The 14,048-nt window shown below is 39.7% G+C and overlaps 1 protein-coding gene across 1 annotated transcript in view; it reads left to right on the forward strand.

Annotated features, from left to right (window-relative positions):
- The window catches only part of IQGAP2 (IQ motif containing GTPase activating protein 2), a 297,690-nt gene that overhangs the window by 154,928 nt on the left and 128,714 nt on the right, over nucleotides 1-14,048 (forward strand). Inside the window, exons 3-5 of the mRNA XM_059061419.2 lie at nucleotides 2,408-2,564; nucleotides 10,340-10,417; nucleotides 13,864-13,940. Of these exons, the coding sequence (XP_058917402.1) occupies nucleotides 2,408-2,564; nucleotides 10,340-10,417; nucleotides 13,864-13,940 (312 nt within the window). The remainder of the gene's footprint in view (nucleotides 1-2,407; nucleotides 2,565-10,339; nucleotides 10,418-13,863; nucleotides 13,941-14,048) is intronic.

Genomic DNA, 14,048 nt, shown 5'->3' on the forward strand with positions numbered 1-14,048 from the left:
TGTCAATTTACCTCTCTGCCACCCTTCATACATCTACCCCCGATTACGGGATTATTATAAAGCAATTATATACTGTTGTGTTAAAAACAATTTTGTTCATTTTTTCAAGATAATTATTTGAAAACAGGTTTGTTTTAATGTGAAGTAGCATAATGCTGTAATTTGTAGTTTATTTAGATTAGAAACTTGGTCTAGTGCAGTGGCTTTTAACTTGGCCACATTTTTATCAAAAAGGCAACGTTGTTATTGATTTCTTACATTTTTAAAAATTCATCGAGACTTTGGTACTCTTACGTTCATTTGAAGCCCTTGTTTGTTATGTGAAAGCAAACTTGTCATCTCATTTTATCAGTTCCTTGTTCTCCCAGTTTCCCCAGTCCCCCCAGTCCCCCTAGGATGTTAGACCTGGGAGAGACCTTAACATCCCATCCTTCTCATCTCCTGCCCCTTTAGCAGAGGAGAAAAATGAGGCCCAGAGAGGTTAGGGGGCATGCCTGGGGTCACACAGTGGATGTGGGGCTGAGTCCTCCTTCCACACGGGGCCCCTCTCCCTGGCTGGGAATATTCTCTTTCCTTTGACCTCCTCCTGCACTTTCTAAGCTGTCACCAAGTCTTATTACCGTTTCCTTGAAATGCCTCTTGTTTTCCTCCCTTCCCATTTCTTCCTGTCTCATCCAGTCCCTCAACTCCTCACAATGGGAAAGGCTGACAGAGCGCTTTGTCTTTGGGGCATCCATCATACAAGATTACTTTTCTCTAATTACCACTGTCAGCCTGTCACTCCTCTGCTGCGAAGCTGCCAAGAGCTCCCTGCTTCCTGTGGCAACAAACGTCATCACTTCTCCTCTTACGCCAGCTCCTTCAGAACCTCACTTCACTGTGTGTGCTCAGCTTTATTCCTTTCTTCCCATGAACCCCAAAGGCCCAGAGTCTTCTCTGGGTTTGCTCCGTGAATCAGCCGTGCTTCCTTTATGGCTTTAGTATGTCCTGTTCCCCAGCTCCTAAGTGCTTCCCCTGCCTTTCCAAATACTCCCCTTTTCTAGGCCAAATCCAGATCCCACCACCTTCTCATTGTTTTCCCTATTACTCCAGTGATAATCCAATGATCCCCTTTATTCCCCAACTTTTTCTTCTTATGCACTAACATGTAGCATTGGGCAGCATAGCCTCTCTTGCATGGCTCTCTGGTTTTCCCCCACAATTGTGTTGACTTCTCAATTACGTTTAATGCGCTTTGAAGGCAGGGCTTATGTTTATGTTTTTCTCATACACTCCACGTTTTACATTGCCTAAATAAGTGGTCAGTAAATACTCCTTGCTTATTAGGGACTCTTTGAGCTTTTAAAAGATGTTGGCCAGAGCTGCAAGCAATTGAGACGTTTTACAGTGTTCACTGCTTGGATCAGGATCAGTTGTTACTACTGCAGAACAGCCCTCTCCCGACTGCCAAGTGGTGATGGGATCGGCGCTGTTGTTGTTAATGATCTTCTGCGGGGACTGGCTACATAGGTGTGGAGCTCACACTCATAGTTGGTGATTGAGCGGTGGGTTCGTGGCAAGAAGGTGAGAGCTTGCACCCCTGCCTCTTGGGTCTTACAGTAGGGAAGAGTTCTTCAAGAATGGATAGGAAGCGCATTATTCTCTGAGCTCCACAGATTCTCAGCACACCAGTGTGAAATGGGAACTGGCCTGGCTCCCCTCCCACTGTGTGTTTTTGAGCCAGTAATGACCTTGGCGCTCTCTTTTCTACAATACTGGCACAATGTCCTCAGATTTAATCTCATCTTTTTCAGAATCCAGTAAATAGCTTCCCAAAAAAGGTAAGCATGCTGTAATAAGTTCCTGGTATTGGAAAAAGGAATGTGTCTTATATAAAGAAGACAGCGTCTGCTTTCTGAATTTCACTGTCCCTTTTCCATGCTTCCTACCTTTCCTGGTGGTCATTTCCAGACTGAGGCAACTGCAAATTTTACTGCACCTGGGACTACACTCTCCCCACAGCATAACCCCTACAAGAATGTCCTCCATTAAGGGCTCATAAACTTGGAACTGCTTTTTTCTGTAATGTCAGCGAGACTCATTCCACTCATACATATATGGTTTGGCCTTTTTCCTCTTTGGCACAAAAGAGAATTGGCGGAGACTCTGATAAAAAAGTGAAATTGACAAGCTCTGGCTTGGAAGTGAGTTCAGTGCCTCTGGGCTTGTCGTCCCCCTTGCTCCTGTGTGTTCTGTGAATTCTTGTCTCACCCAGAAAGTTCTCTCTTCCCATCTGTGACACCTAAAGATGTTTCACATCCTGCTCCCTTTGTTAATGTCCTCATCACAGGTAGTAAGATACTGCATCTCTTCCTTTATAGAAAGTTACTGAACTGGAGTCACCTTAAGGTTTTTTTAATCCCTTTAGGTGGATGGAAGTCTGCTTAGTTGAAGAATTGCCACCAACCACTGAACTGGAAGAAGGGCTCCGGAACGGAGTTTACCTTGCAAAGTTAGCCAAGTTCTTTGCCCCCAAAATGGTATCGGAGAAAAAGATCTATGATGTGGAACAAACACGTTATAAGGTAACTGAGATCTAATTGGTTCTGGCCTCCAGCTCAAAGTGAAAGTTCAGTCTTTCCCTTCCTTTCCTTTCTTTTAGTGTTTCTATAAGGATTTTGTGGGAGATAGGGTGTGGGGAAAGGGGAGGATGTCCTTGGTCTTTTAAGCCTGCTTAATAATCATTCCTGAGGCAGCAGCAATTTTAAAAGCAAAGCATTTTTCTATTTCTGGTCTGAGGCCGAGAGACCTCTGCTTTGTGGGGCTCTCCAACTCCCACCCCCATTATTCCTTCATGGAGGTCATATTATTAGTGCCAGTAACTTTAAGAGTGGGGGGGCCCTCTACCCCTCCTTTTTTCACCATCAACACAGTATATTACTCCCCTTGTTCTCACCAAGGAATAAAGTACCCAACTGGGACTTGAACTTGTGGCCCTAAAGAGTTAGGTCCAAGGTGATTTAAAAAAACAAGATTCTGATATTGAATAGTCAGGAACTCCTTTCCCTTTGGTGTTTAAAACAAATTAAGACTACCCTTTTTATATGCAACTAGTTTTAAGAATTATTTCATGGCTAATTTGGGAAGGCATATGGTTGAGAAAACCAAACCAAAATAAATACCAATCTTGTATTATTTTTTAAAATTCTGATATTTTACAGATACATGTTTAAGTATTTTCAGATAAAGTGATACATCTATGATTTGCTTCAAAATAAGTGGGAGGAAGGTGGACAGATGATTCAAGACTGGCCATGAGTTCATAGTTGTTGAGATTAGATGAAGCATGCAAATGAGTTCATTATACTATTCTGTCCAATTTTTATGTTTGAAATTTTCCATTAAAAAGTAAAGGAGGGGGCTTCCCTGGTGGCGCAGTGGTTGAGAGTCCGCCTGCTGATGCAGGGGACACGGGTTCGAGCCCTGGTCCGGGAAGATCCCACATGCCACGGAGCGGTTGGGCCCCTGAGCCATGGCCGCTGAGCCTGCGCGTCCAGAGCCTGTGCTCCCCAACAGGAGAGGCCACAACAGTGAGAGGCCCGCGTACTGCAAAAAAAAAAAAAAAAAGTAAAGGAGGAAAAAGTAAACACCAGCCTGAAAGACCCATTCATTATATGTGTCTTCAAAAGGGAATTTTAAAATGTGTGCTGTACCCTCCTGGAACATGTGATCCATTCTTCACTTCAGGTCAGGGTTTCTAAAGCTTCTTTGAAACTTGATTCTTTATTTTCTCAATATATTGTATTTGGTTTTTTATATCAATATTTTTTATCTTCAGATTTTCAAGTATCCTTAAAAGTTATTTCTCTTAAAATTTCAAGGGTAACATTAAGTATAGTTGAAAATGGAATGATTTTCCATTTATTGCATGTCACACTACCCTTCAGTTGTTATTGAGACAATTTATTTTTTAAATATGTATATTGAATTCAGAGCAAATGTTTAAGTAATGGTTTATGCTAACAGTAGACAAGATGAATTGACATCTTTTTTGACAACTCTCTTTTCATCATCTAGCCTAAAAGGGAATTGAGCAAAAGTTTCTGCCTTGAATAACATTATGAATAAAAGTGTTTGCATATCTTAAAATAAGTTTGAGTTTATGAAGTCATGTATTTATTAACTCTAGATGTTTCTCCCTAGAGTAAGTTTTCAGCCTTTTGTAAGACTTAAGTGAAACAAATGACTTAGCCAGCCAAAATTAAAGTTTTTTGTTTTTGAGGAATACTTTAGAAGTTCAGAAAAGCACAGTAAAAAATAATTTGTATCCCCCTTGTCACAAAATAAATGAACATTTATCCACATTTTAGAGCACGATTTTTCTTTTATTTTCATTACTGTAATGGTAGTTACCAAGATCTAGACCTACTAGTACTAACAACCATGTAGATTTGATGATAGAGTTAAAGTGTAGTTGGCTCCAGGCCTCCCTGGAAAGGAACTGTGGGCATTTTGTTTTGATGTGTGGATAGTGAGAATCAGGCCAGAAAGACAGACCTTTAGTGAAGGTGAGACTCAGAGCAGCAGGTGGGCTAATTCTTCCCTGTCCTGGCACATTATACACCTTGAATATAGGTGTCTCTTTCCAGTTCAGCTGTGGACCCCCTCATGGCAACTTAAACAGGTACTGTTTCCTCCTGGCATCAGAGATCCTATTGTTTGAATCAGTAGCAGCTTCTCTTTGGGATGGGGACGGGGAAGTGATTCCAATTTCTTGTTAAAAAATAAAATACCTGTGGCGCCTAAGCAGGTGATGACATCCCTGAGCAAAACATCGTGACAGAGAGAAGTGTTCTATGTTGCTGTCGCCCGTGCCGTCAGGCCCCCACCGGGGTGCACAGAAGAAAGGATGCTAGGAGAGGCATGGAAAGAAGGGAGGTGGTGGATGGAGGGTGGTAGAGGCCAGCTGTGATGTGGGAGAAACACGGGACAAATGGAAACTACCCCTCTGTTAATTCACTGGAGAAAAGAGGCTTTTCTTTTTCTCCTTTTATTAAATCCTTGAAAGTGTCCTTGAATGGGAATTGTCAGTGATTTGCCATGTAATCATAAGTTTTTATTTTAAGGCCATTTCATTTCTTCTACAGAAATGAAAGGAGACCAGTCTTAGTGGGCAGGAGACTTAGCTTCCCGTTCATGTGTTCTTCAGGTCTAAAGCCCGTCACGTGGTGCTTTCTAAGGAGCACTAAATCACGGGACTGCGACAGAGACGTTGAAACACAAGGGAACACTTGCTAACCTAGGCCCGTCTCTTGATGTGCCATCTGGAGACCATGAATTCCGTGAGCCTGGGTGCTCGCTGCAGGGTCTGCCTGGACTGCAGCCATAAAATATGACCCACCTGTTGGGCCAGGGTGTCCCCGAGGCAAAAGCTCTGTCCCAAATCTCAAGGCCTCAGTTGTGGCACGGTTGATGGCTTTGAGCTAAGTAGATGGGAGCTTTCATGCTTCTCCATCCTCTTTGTCTGCCAGCTTATGTACAGCCTTGGCCCTTCATTAACTTAGGTTTAGAAAGATATGCTAGGTATTAGAGTTAAACCTTCCAATGATGAGTATTCTTTCCCTGACCATTCCCGCCCGCCGCTTCCAGGTCTGAGTTGCATGATCATGTCGTGCACACATGGACACACCACAGTGTACTGTAATGATTATTTTGTCATGAAGGCAAGAACTGTGTGTGTCTCCTCTGTCATATCCTCAGCGAATGGTGCAGGTTCTGGCCCATAGGGTGTGCTAGGGAAATAGCTGTTGGGTGAAGGAACGAATGACAGTAGTTCGTAGTAAGCCAAAGTGCTCCATTTCTTGTCTTCTATGCTTTATTCAATACTTTATTCTATATTTCCTGAAACTCTTCCTCTAAGTGTGATGCTCAAACTTCCTGTGGGACCCCCTGATGGGTGTGTGTAAAAGCGTCAACTTTTGGGCCCCATCCCAGACTACTGAGTCAGGCAGAATCTTAGCCAGGGACCCAGGAAGCTGCATTCTTAATAATCACCCGGGCAGTTTTTTTCTTAGAGTCTACAAAGGTTTGACTATAGGCAGGCACACAAATATAATACATTTTAATAAAGTTATACAGAAAGCAGATAAAATTGTCCGAAGATAGAAATACATAAAGGATAGGACTCAATTATCCATACAGTACTTATTAGTACCTACCATGTGGCAGCCACTGTTCCAGGCACCAAATGCAGAGTGGGCAACAGGGCAGACATGATTTCATGGTCAGTTGGAGAGACAGACTGTGAGTAAAATAGTTGTGAATTGTGATAAGTGTATGAAGGAAGAAATGAAAGCCAGAATTATTGACAGATAGCCATGGGCTTCTCTGAGGAGACATTTATTCTGAGGCTGGAAGAATGAGAGGAAACTCGTCCGTGTGGAGAGTTAAGGGTAGGGAATGGGGAGGATGGTCCAGAGAGAAGGGACCCATTTGTGAGAAGCTCAAGGAAGAAAAGAGCTTGGCCAAGTTGAGTGGCTGAAAGGCTACGGTGAGGGACAGTGGTAAGAAATGAGACCGGGAGGGAAGCAGGGACAGATTACTCAGTGACACAGGGAGGACCTAAGTACGATGAGTGACTTCATCCTGAGTACAGGGGGAAACTGTTAAGGTGTTGGCAGAGACATCATGGTACAGTATGTGCTTTAGAAAGATTTCTCTGCTGCTATGTGGAGAACACATTGGAGGGAGGGTGGACGTGCAGGCAGAGTGCATAAGGGGGATTACTCAGTCCAGGTGACAGGTGATGGTGGCCTGCAGAGACAAGAAGTGAGTGGATTCAAGAGGGAAAACAAAGGGGGAATCCTGGAAAGGGGCTGCAAATGGGTGGAGGGCACTGAAGAGAAGACGGCTGGGTAGATGGTAGGAGCGAACCAAGAATAGTGTGATCAGTTCTCAAGGGGGTTGGACTGGTAAAGAAGCCAGGAAGGTTTCCATGGTGGAACTTGGAGGATGAATGTTCCCAAGCCAACTAGGATGACCAAGAGAAAGAGGAGGAGGAGGTAGGAGGGGCATTCCTTGGAGAGGATTCAGTCTGATAAGGCTCAAAGCCAAAGAACACTATCACTCTGGACAGTGCATTGACAGTTGCAGATGTACAATAAACGCGCATTGAACATTTAGGTGGGCCTTAGATAGGGAAAGCATATACATAGTGGTCGGTAGTATGAGCTGTGGAACCGAAACACCTCAGAATCTGGCTTCACCTCTAGCTTTGCCTCTGTGAGCTTCAGTTTCCTCCGAGGTAAAGTGGGAAAATAGTAACAATATCAACCTTGTTGAGAAATTGTGAAGAACAAATGTGATCTATGCAAGGCGCTTGGCCCAGTGCCTGCCTGATAGAGGTAAGCACACTGTAAGTGTTACAGGTGTTTGTTCTGAGGCTCCGTGAGCAGTAAATTGACCAGAATATTTGGACTTGAAGTCAGGGAATTCTGCAAGCTGGTCTTGACCCAGAGCTCAACAAGTTAGGTCAACTCGAGGGTCTTAAATACTTAGGGCATCAGTTGCCTCATCTATAAAATGAGCAAATTAGAATAATTACTGGTTTTAAACTACTTCATAGTTCTAAAATGCTTTGATCCTAATATGTAAGAAGTTACCATCCAAAGAAGACTTACGTAATACCTCATCTATTCAATTTAAACTGCAGTGATCTTTTTTGCTGGTGCTGTAGTAGCTCAGCAGTAGAAAATCAACATATACTCTCTAGTCTAATACATGAAAGAAATTAGGTAGATGTACAGTAACAGCCCTTGGCCAAGTTATGACTATAGACATACCACCTAGCCTAATATATTAATATTTGTGTAGGACTGGTGAAAAAATAGGCAAGCTATAAATGGCTATAGTAGACTAAGATTATTTTGAGCCTGTTTGGAAGATTGTTTTTGTTCTAATTGAAGTAAACCTGGTAGATTGAAGATGTTAATGCAGTTCTCTCACTGAAGCTTACTTCTTAAATATGCAGGCATGGACCATAGGGTTCTGAAGTCAGCATTCCTCAGGTGTTTAAAGCGGATGAAGGATTTAAAATCTATCATTCATTTACCATAGAAATATGACTCTGATAACCACCCTTTCCTTCAGTGCCTCTTAAATGAAGCGCTAATTTTCTGACCTTACAGGTGAATAAAAGTTTCAAGCCCAGTCTTATAATTACAATAACAAACATTTATTGCATTTTAGGTGTACTTTGCAACTAAGTGTTATATGTATAGTCTCATTAAATCCTGAACCTAAAGAAGCATACCATTCCCTTTTGTAGCTGAGGAACCAAGGTTCAAAGAGATTTGTAACTTTCCTGAGGTTACCTAGCTAATGAAACCACGAAATGGATGGGATGTTTTTGTTATATAATTTGGATTGTTGAAGGCTATCAGCCAAAGACTCTCAGAAACCAACATAAAATTATATTTACGTAAATATGATGTGCCAAGAAAAAATGCATACCCACGGAGCTATAAGGAAGAGAAAATAGGAGCTTAGTGGAGGTTTGAGCTTGTACTGAGTGATTCTAATAAGGATTTAGGGAAGCAAGGATCGTTGCAGTGCCGTCAGGAAGCGGGACCAGTTTGGTGTCTTGGTGATTTTTATCTAGGAGGTGAGAATATTGAATAGGGACCAGATTGTCATCAGTCAGGAAATAAGTCGCCCGTCTTAGTTGGAAGAGGGTGATGTTTAGTTACTTAGTGGTGTTGAGGTCCTCTGCCCTGACGTGATTGAGGATTATCTCCGCTTTGTCCCTCCACGGTGGCAGAGTGGCTGTGTCTGAGAAGTGTTTGTATTCTATAAAAGTTGATGCGGAGTTACCCTCAGACACTACTACCTGGCTGTTAACTGTCTGGGTGCTCTCTCTCTCTTTATTCTTTTCCATCCTTCCTCTCTTTCGATACACTTCCCCCTCCCTCTAGTTATTTCATAGTAATTAGCTAATCTCTTCCCTTTGAAGCATAATCCCCTGGTCATTATGTCCTGCCCTCTTCCCTGGGGAGTGTTAGCACAGGAAAGGTTTTAAGGTCCCCAGAGACCTAGTCTTGAATCCCAGCTCAGCCCCTTAACAGCTGTTTGACTTTAGGCAAGTCAATTCTCTTTTTGGCCTAGATTTCCTCATCTCTAAAAAATGAGAATGATAACTACCTTGCAGGGTGTTTTGAAAATCAGAGATAATTTATGTAAAGTGCTTGACACACACAGTCCAATCTTAATAAATAGTGGCCACTATCAAAAGCACGTAAATATTTGTCAAGTGTTAATTAGCTTATACTTCGTAATTCCTTACAGCAACAAAAATACTTTCTGTTAAATCAACTGTTAGATTGTAAAAGGTCACGAAAGATGACCCTTTTTCCCTTCACAAAAGGGAAGAGCTAGACTTTCTGAATGTGATGATCTACCTCTGGGTGTTAGTTATGATGAAACTTGCTGTAGTTACTTCTTATTTTATTTGAAATGAAAATAAAATACATAACATTACGGTACACATTTAACTAATGAAATATATAAGATCATTTTAAAGCTCACAGTGGTACATTGCCTGATAAAACTTCATGAGACAGCAACAAGAATACTTTATTTATGCAGAAAATAATGGCTGGCTGATTAGGACTGTAAGGAACGGAAAACAGCCTATTTTTATTATATGAGTAGAAAAAGGTCTTGTAAAATATTTCCAGTGAAAGTTTACTTCTTGTCCAAGGCCAAGATTAGAATTAGATTATAGAAGGAATAAATACTAAAAATAGCTCTGAATCGTGGGGTGCTTTTTGTTTTCATCTTTGTATTTTTCTACATTTTTTAGGTTTTTTACAGAAATCGTACTACATCCGTGATCAGAAAAAATGGTTTGGCAGAGCCAGAAACCACCAAAAAAAAGCATTTAGTCTTCTAAAAATTCTTTTTTTCCTGAAGTTACAGTCCTCTCAGCTATGGTTGCCAGTCTTGTCATGGTGTGTGTGCACGTGCGCACATGCTCATGTATGTGCACATGTGTCTCATAAAACATCCTAAGGCGTGCTAGACAGAAAATGGTCTTTGAGATTCTAGTTCAGAATTACCTCAAATGTGTGAATTCTGGAAACTGGGACGGTCCATCCCAAATGGTTGGAGTGTTGCTGAGATGGTGTAATCTCCTTTATTGGATCTCTGGTTGTTTTATGTGAGCGTTCATAACACGATTCTAGGAGAAAGACAATTGAAAGCATCCTGCTAATGAAAAACTTTATTACTTTTTTGACTCACTGTTTGTGCATTCCCTTCTTTCCACTCCCCCTCCCCCAACCATCACCCATTCTCATGTTAGAAGTCGGGCCTTCATTTTCGACACACGGATAACACCGTCCAGTGGTTAAGAGCAATGGAGTCTATTGGTCTACCCAAGGTAAGCCTGAACTGGGAAGACAAAAGGGGTAATGCACACACCTCACTGTGGAAAGGAATTTAGCAGACTGGGGTACATTAATGCAGCAAATGTCCTTATTGCCTCAGAAATGAGAAATGTGAGAACTAACAGAAATATGGAAAGGCCTATAAAAAGTAACATATGGCAAGAACTCAGATTGAGAGCAGCCAGGTGAAAGTGTGTATAAATTAAACAAGGTATAAAGCAGAAACTGACACACCATTGTAAAGCAATTATACTCTAATAAAGATGTTAAAAATTTTTTTTAAAGAAAATAAAAATACTTAATATAAAAATAAATAAATTTTTAAAAAATAAATTAAACAAGGTCAGAGCAGGCTTTGGTTGGTAGCTAGTTGATTTAGAAGAGCCACCTCCCTTTTTTGTGTTGCTTTTTATACTTAAGATTCCAAGTCTCATTGTATCACTATAAATCATCATTATAAATTTATCTTGATAAAGTATTATTATAAATCATAGTATCACTTTAAATTTTACTGGCTAGGGGGGTTAGAGCTCTTACTCTTGAAATAGATCTCCCAAATAAAACTCATTCAGCAAATATTCAGAACTTGTTAAATTCAAAGAGCGGGCACCCTTACACCTGTGAGATATATAGACAAGTGGAGGAAATGAAGAAATAATTACATGTGATAGAAATTGTAGAGCTATTTCTTAAACTTCTTATTTTGAAATAATTTTAGAATCACAGGAAGTTGCAAAAATAGTACATCTTTGTGTAAACTTCATTCAGCTTCCCTTAATAGTGACATCTCATAACTGTAGTACAGAATTAAATTGACATTGGTGTATTAATGTTAACTAGACTCCAGACTTTATTCAGTGTTCACCATTTTTATATGCATTCATTTGTGTGTTTGTGTGTGTGTGTGTGTGTCTGTGTAGTTCTATACATGAATAGATTTGTGTGACCACCACCACAATCAAGATGCAGATACTGCAGAGAGGTTGGCCATTATATATAGCATCCCTACCCCAGCCCTGTCTCCTGGCAGCCACTAATCTATTCTCCATCTCTGTAGTTTTGTCATTTTGAGAATGTTATAGAAATGGAACCATACAGTAGGTAGCCTTTTGAGATTGACTTTTTTCACTAAACATAATTCACTTGAGATCCATCAGGTTTCTATATGTACCAATAGTTCCTTTTTTGAATTGCTTAATATATACAGCTATTTTAAAGAAATGATTTAAGAGTGGTCCAGCAAGGGTATTGGCTACTGACTTATTTAGACCTATGTTGTTGTTCTTATTAGTAATCCAGGTTTGCAATTAAAAACACACCCCACAACAAAACCAAAAGACTCCTTCATGTAAATTATGAATGCCTTTTTTTTTAATACATTTGTGCTAATACCTGTTTTAACTCAGTTCCTTTTTTCTTGCAATAGTCAATGTTGATCTGTTTTATTTTGCCTTTTTTAATCAAACTACTTTCCCTTCTCCTAAAATGTTGAAAACATTGAATAGTGTTCCTTTCTGGGCAATAGTTATAATAGAGAGTTCATATTTATTTCTAAACTTCAGTTTAGTAAGTACTAACAGGGTGTTGAGTGATAAACAGATTAATAAAGACAGACATTCAAATGCAGTTTTTCTGTATGAGGCAGCATATGTTAGATTCGGATAATTTCGTTATGATTTAAACCTTCTCAAATCGTGTGTATGTTGGACCACATTTATTTTGATTTTAAGCCAAACAAGTGACCCATGTAACAGATTCTATTTTAACCCTGATGTTTATTATGAAGTCAGTGATACATTACGTTGCAGGAAATGAGAGGCCAACAGTATACTGAATTGACTTTGATATATTAATTAATTCCTTCATTTATCAATATGAACTGCCTACCCTGTGCTCAGTGTCATGTTACACATTGGAGTTACAATGTTGAAGAAAATGTTTCGGTAAACTATAAATTGATCCCATCTTCTTCTATAAATTGAAGAAGAAGACATATTCATAATGATTTTCCAGGAGAAATATCAATGTAATAGGTTCTTGTTTAAAGAAGAGAGGGAGAGTTATAGTTGTCCTCTGCTTACATAGTAGAATTTTAAACCTAGTCATATTCTTCTGAATTGGGAATCCTCTTCTCTTTGATACTTTGACAACAAATGCGTTAAAGGAAAGTTGGAAAGACCTTTGAAATTTTATAAGCTACAGATATTTCTTTAAGCACTCAGTGACTGTACATTTGTAGCTCAAGAAGCTTTGCTTTTCTCTTTTCTTAGCTTTTTTCAATGTCCAGTAGAAAATTGTGCTTGAGTATCAAGTACTACTATATGGTACATGATTTTAGTTTTTATGTCAAATTTTATAAAATATTTACTGAATGCAAGTAATGCCAACAAGCTTATCTTAATCTCAGAAGCTTCAATCCTCATTACTCATTTTTGGTGCCCCATTCTGAAATCTGTTTCTTACTAGGCTTTTAGTTTCAAGCTCAAGAAGAGTATAAAGGTGTATTAAAAGTTTTAGTGTTCAGTCTTTTCAGTCTACTAACTCCATACATAGATGGTTATCCAAAAGAAGCAATCAGGTGCTCAGGAAATGCAGGGGTATTTATTGTAGTGACTTATAATAGGGACAAAATTGGGGGTAAAATATTGTTCAGCCCTGGAGTACTGGTTATAATTATGGTTCAGAAATATCAAAGAATCATATGCATCTATTTAGAAATAATGTTCTTACAGAGTAATGAAAGGAATGGAAAACATTCCTTTCATGGAAAATTAAGTACTAAATAGGTTTATAATACATGCAGTTTGGTTTTTAAACATTCACATACATAAACATAAAAAATCAGAGACATACAGAAAAAAGACTGGAAGAAAATATACCAAAATGCTAATAGTGACAATCTGGAAGTGGGGTTATAGGTATTTTTCTTTCATACTTTATCTACTTTCCAGATTTTATTCAGCAAAAATGGGTACTTTTTTTTCTGCTTAAAGTAATACATACATATGTGTGCATTGTATGTGTGTACACACATGTTTACACAACTGTGTAGCCAAGTTCTTAACAACATAATAAAATGTTTTCAAGAGGACACCCTTCTCTGGGCAGTCACAAGAGTGACTCTGATACAGAAAGCAAAGCCTACAGGGGCTCATGCCTTGTGCAATGAAACTGCTACCCAGCCCTGTGGACAAAGGCTTCTTGGAGTGGCTGACTGTGAATCCCCCACTCTCCTGAGCCACTAGGAGGCACTGTCAGGCAGGGGACCAGATGCAGAGATTGGTCCGCATGAAGAACAAGATGAGGCACAACTGGAGTTTCCTCTTCACTTAAATAAATATAGAACAGCAAGGACAATCAGAGTAGGATCATTTGGGAGAGTTAAAATAATTGTGAAAAGCAATACATAATAAACACATTTTTTCCTTTTGTTTTCCAGATATTTTACCCAGAAACAACAGATGTCTATGACCGGAAAAACATACCAAGAATGATATATTGCATTCATGCACTGAGGTGGGAAAAAAAATACATTTGAAGTCTAGGAAGTAAATTTAAATAAAACCACAATTTCAGTTTTGAAAGAGAGTTCTTTTTTTTTCAAGTTTTTTTAATAATCTGAAC

Source organism: Kogia breviceps, chromosome 4 (assembly GCF_026419965.1).
Source record: "Kogia breviceps isolate mKogBre1 chromosome 4, mKogBre1 haplotype 1, whole genome shotgun sequence".
In the NCBI taxonomy this organism is placed as follows: domain Eukaryota; kingdom Metazoa; phylum Chordata; class Mammalia; order Artiodactyla; family Physeteridae; genus Kogia; species Kogia breviceps.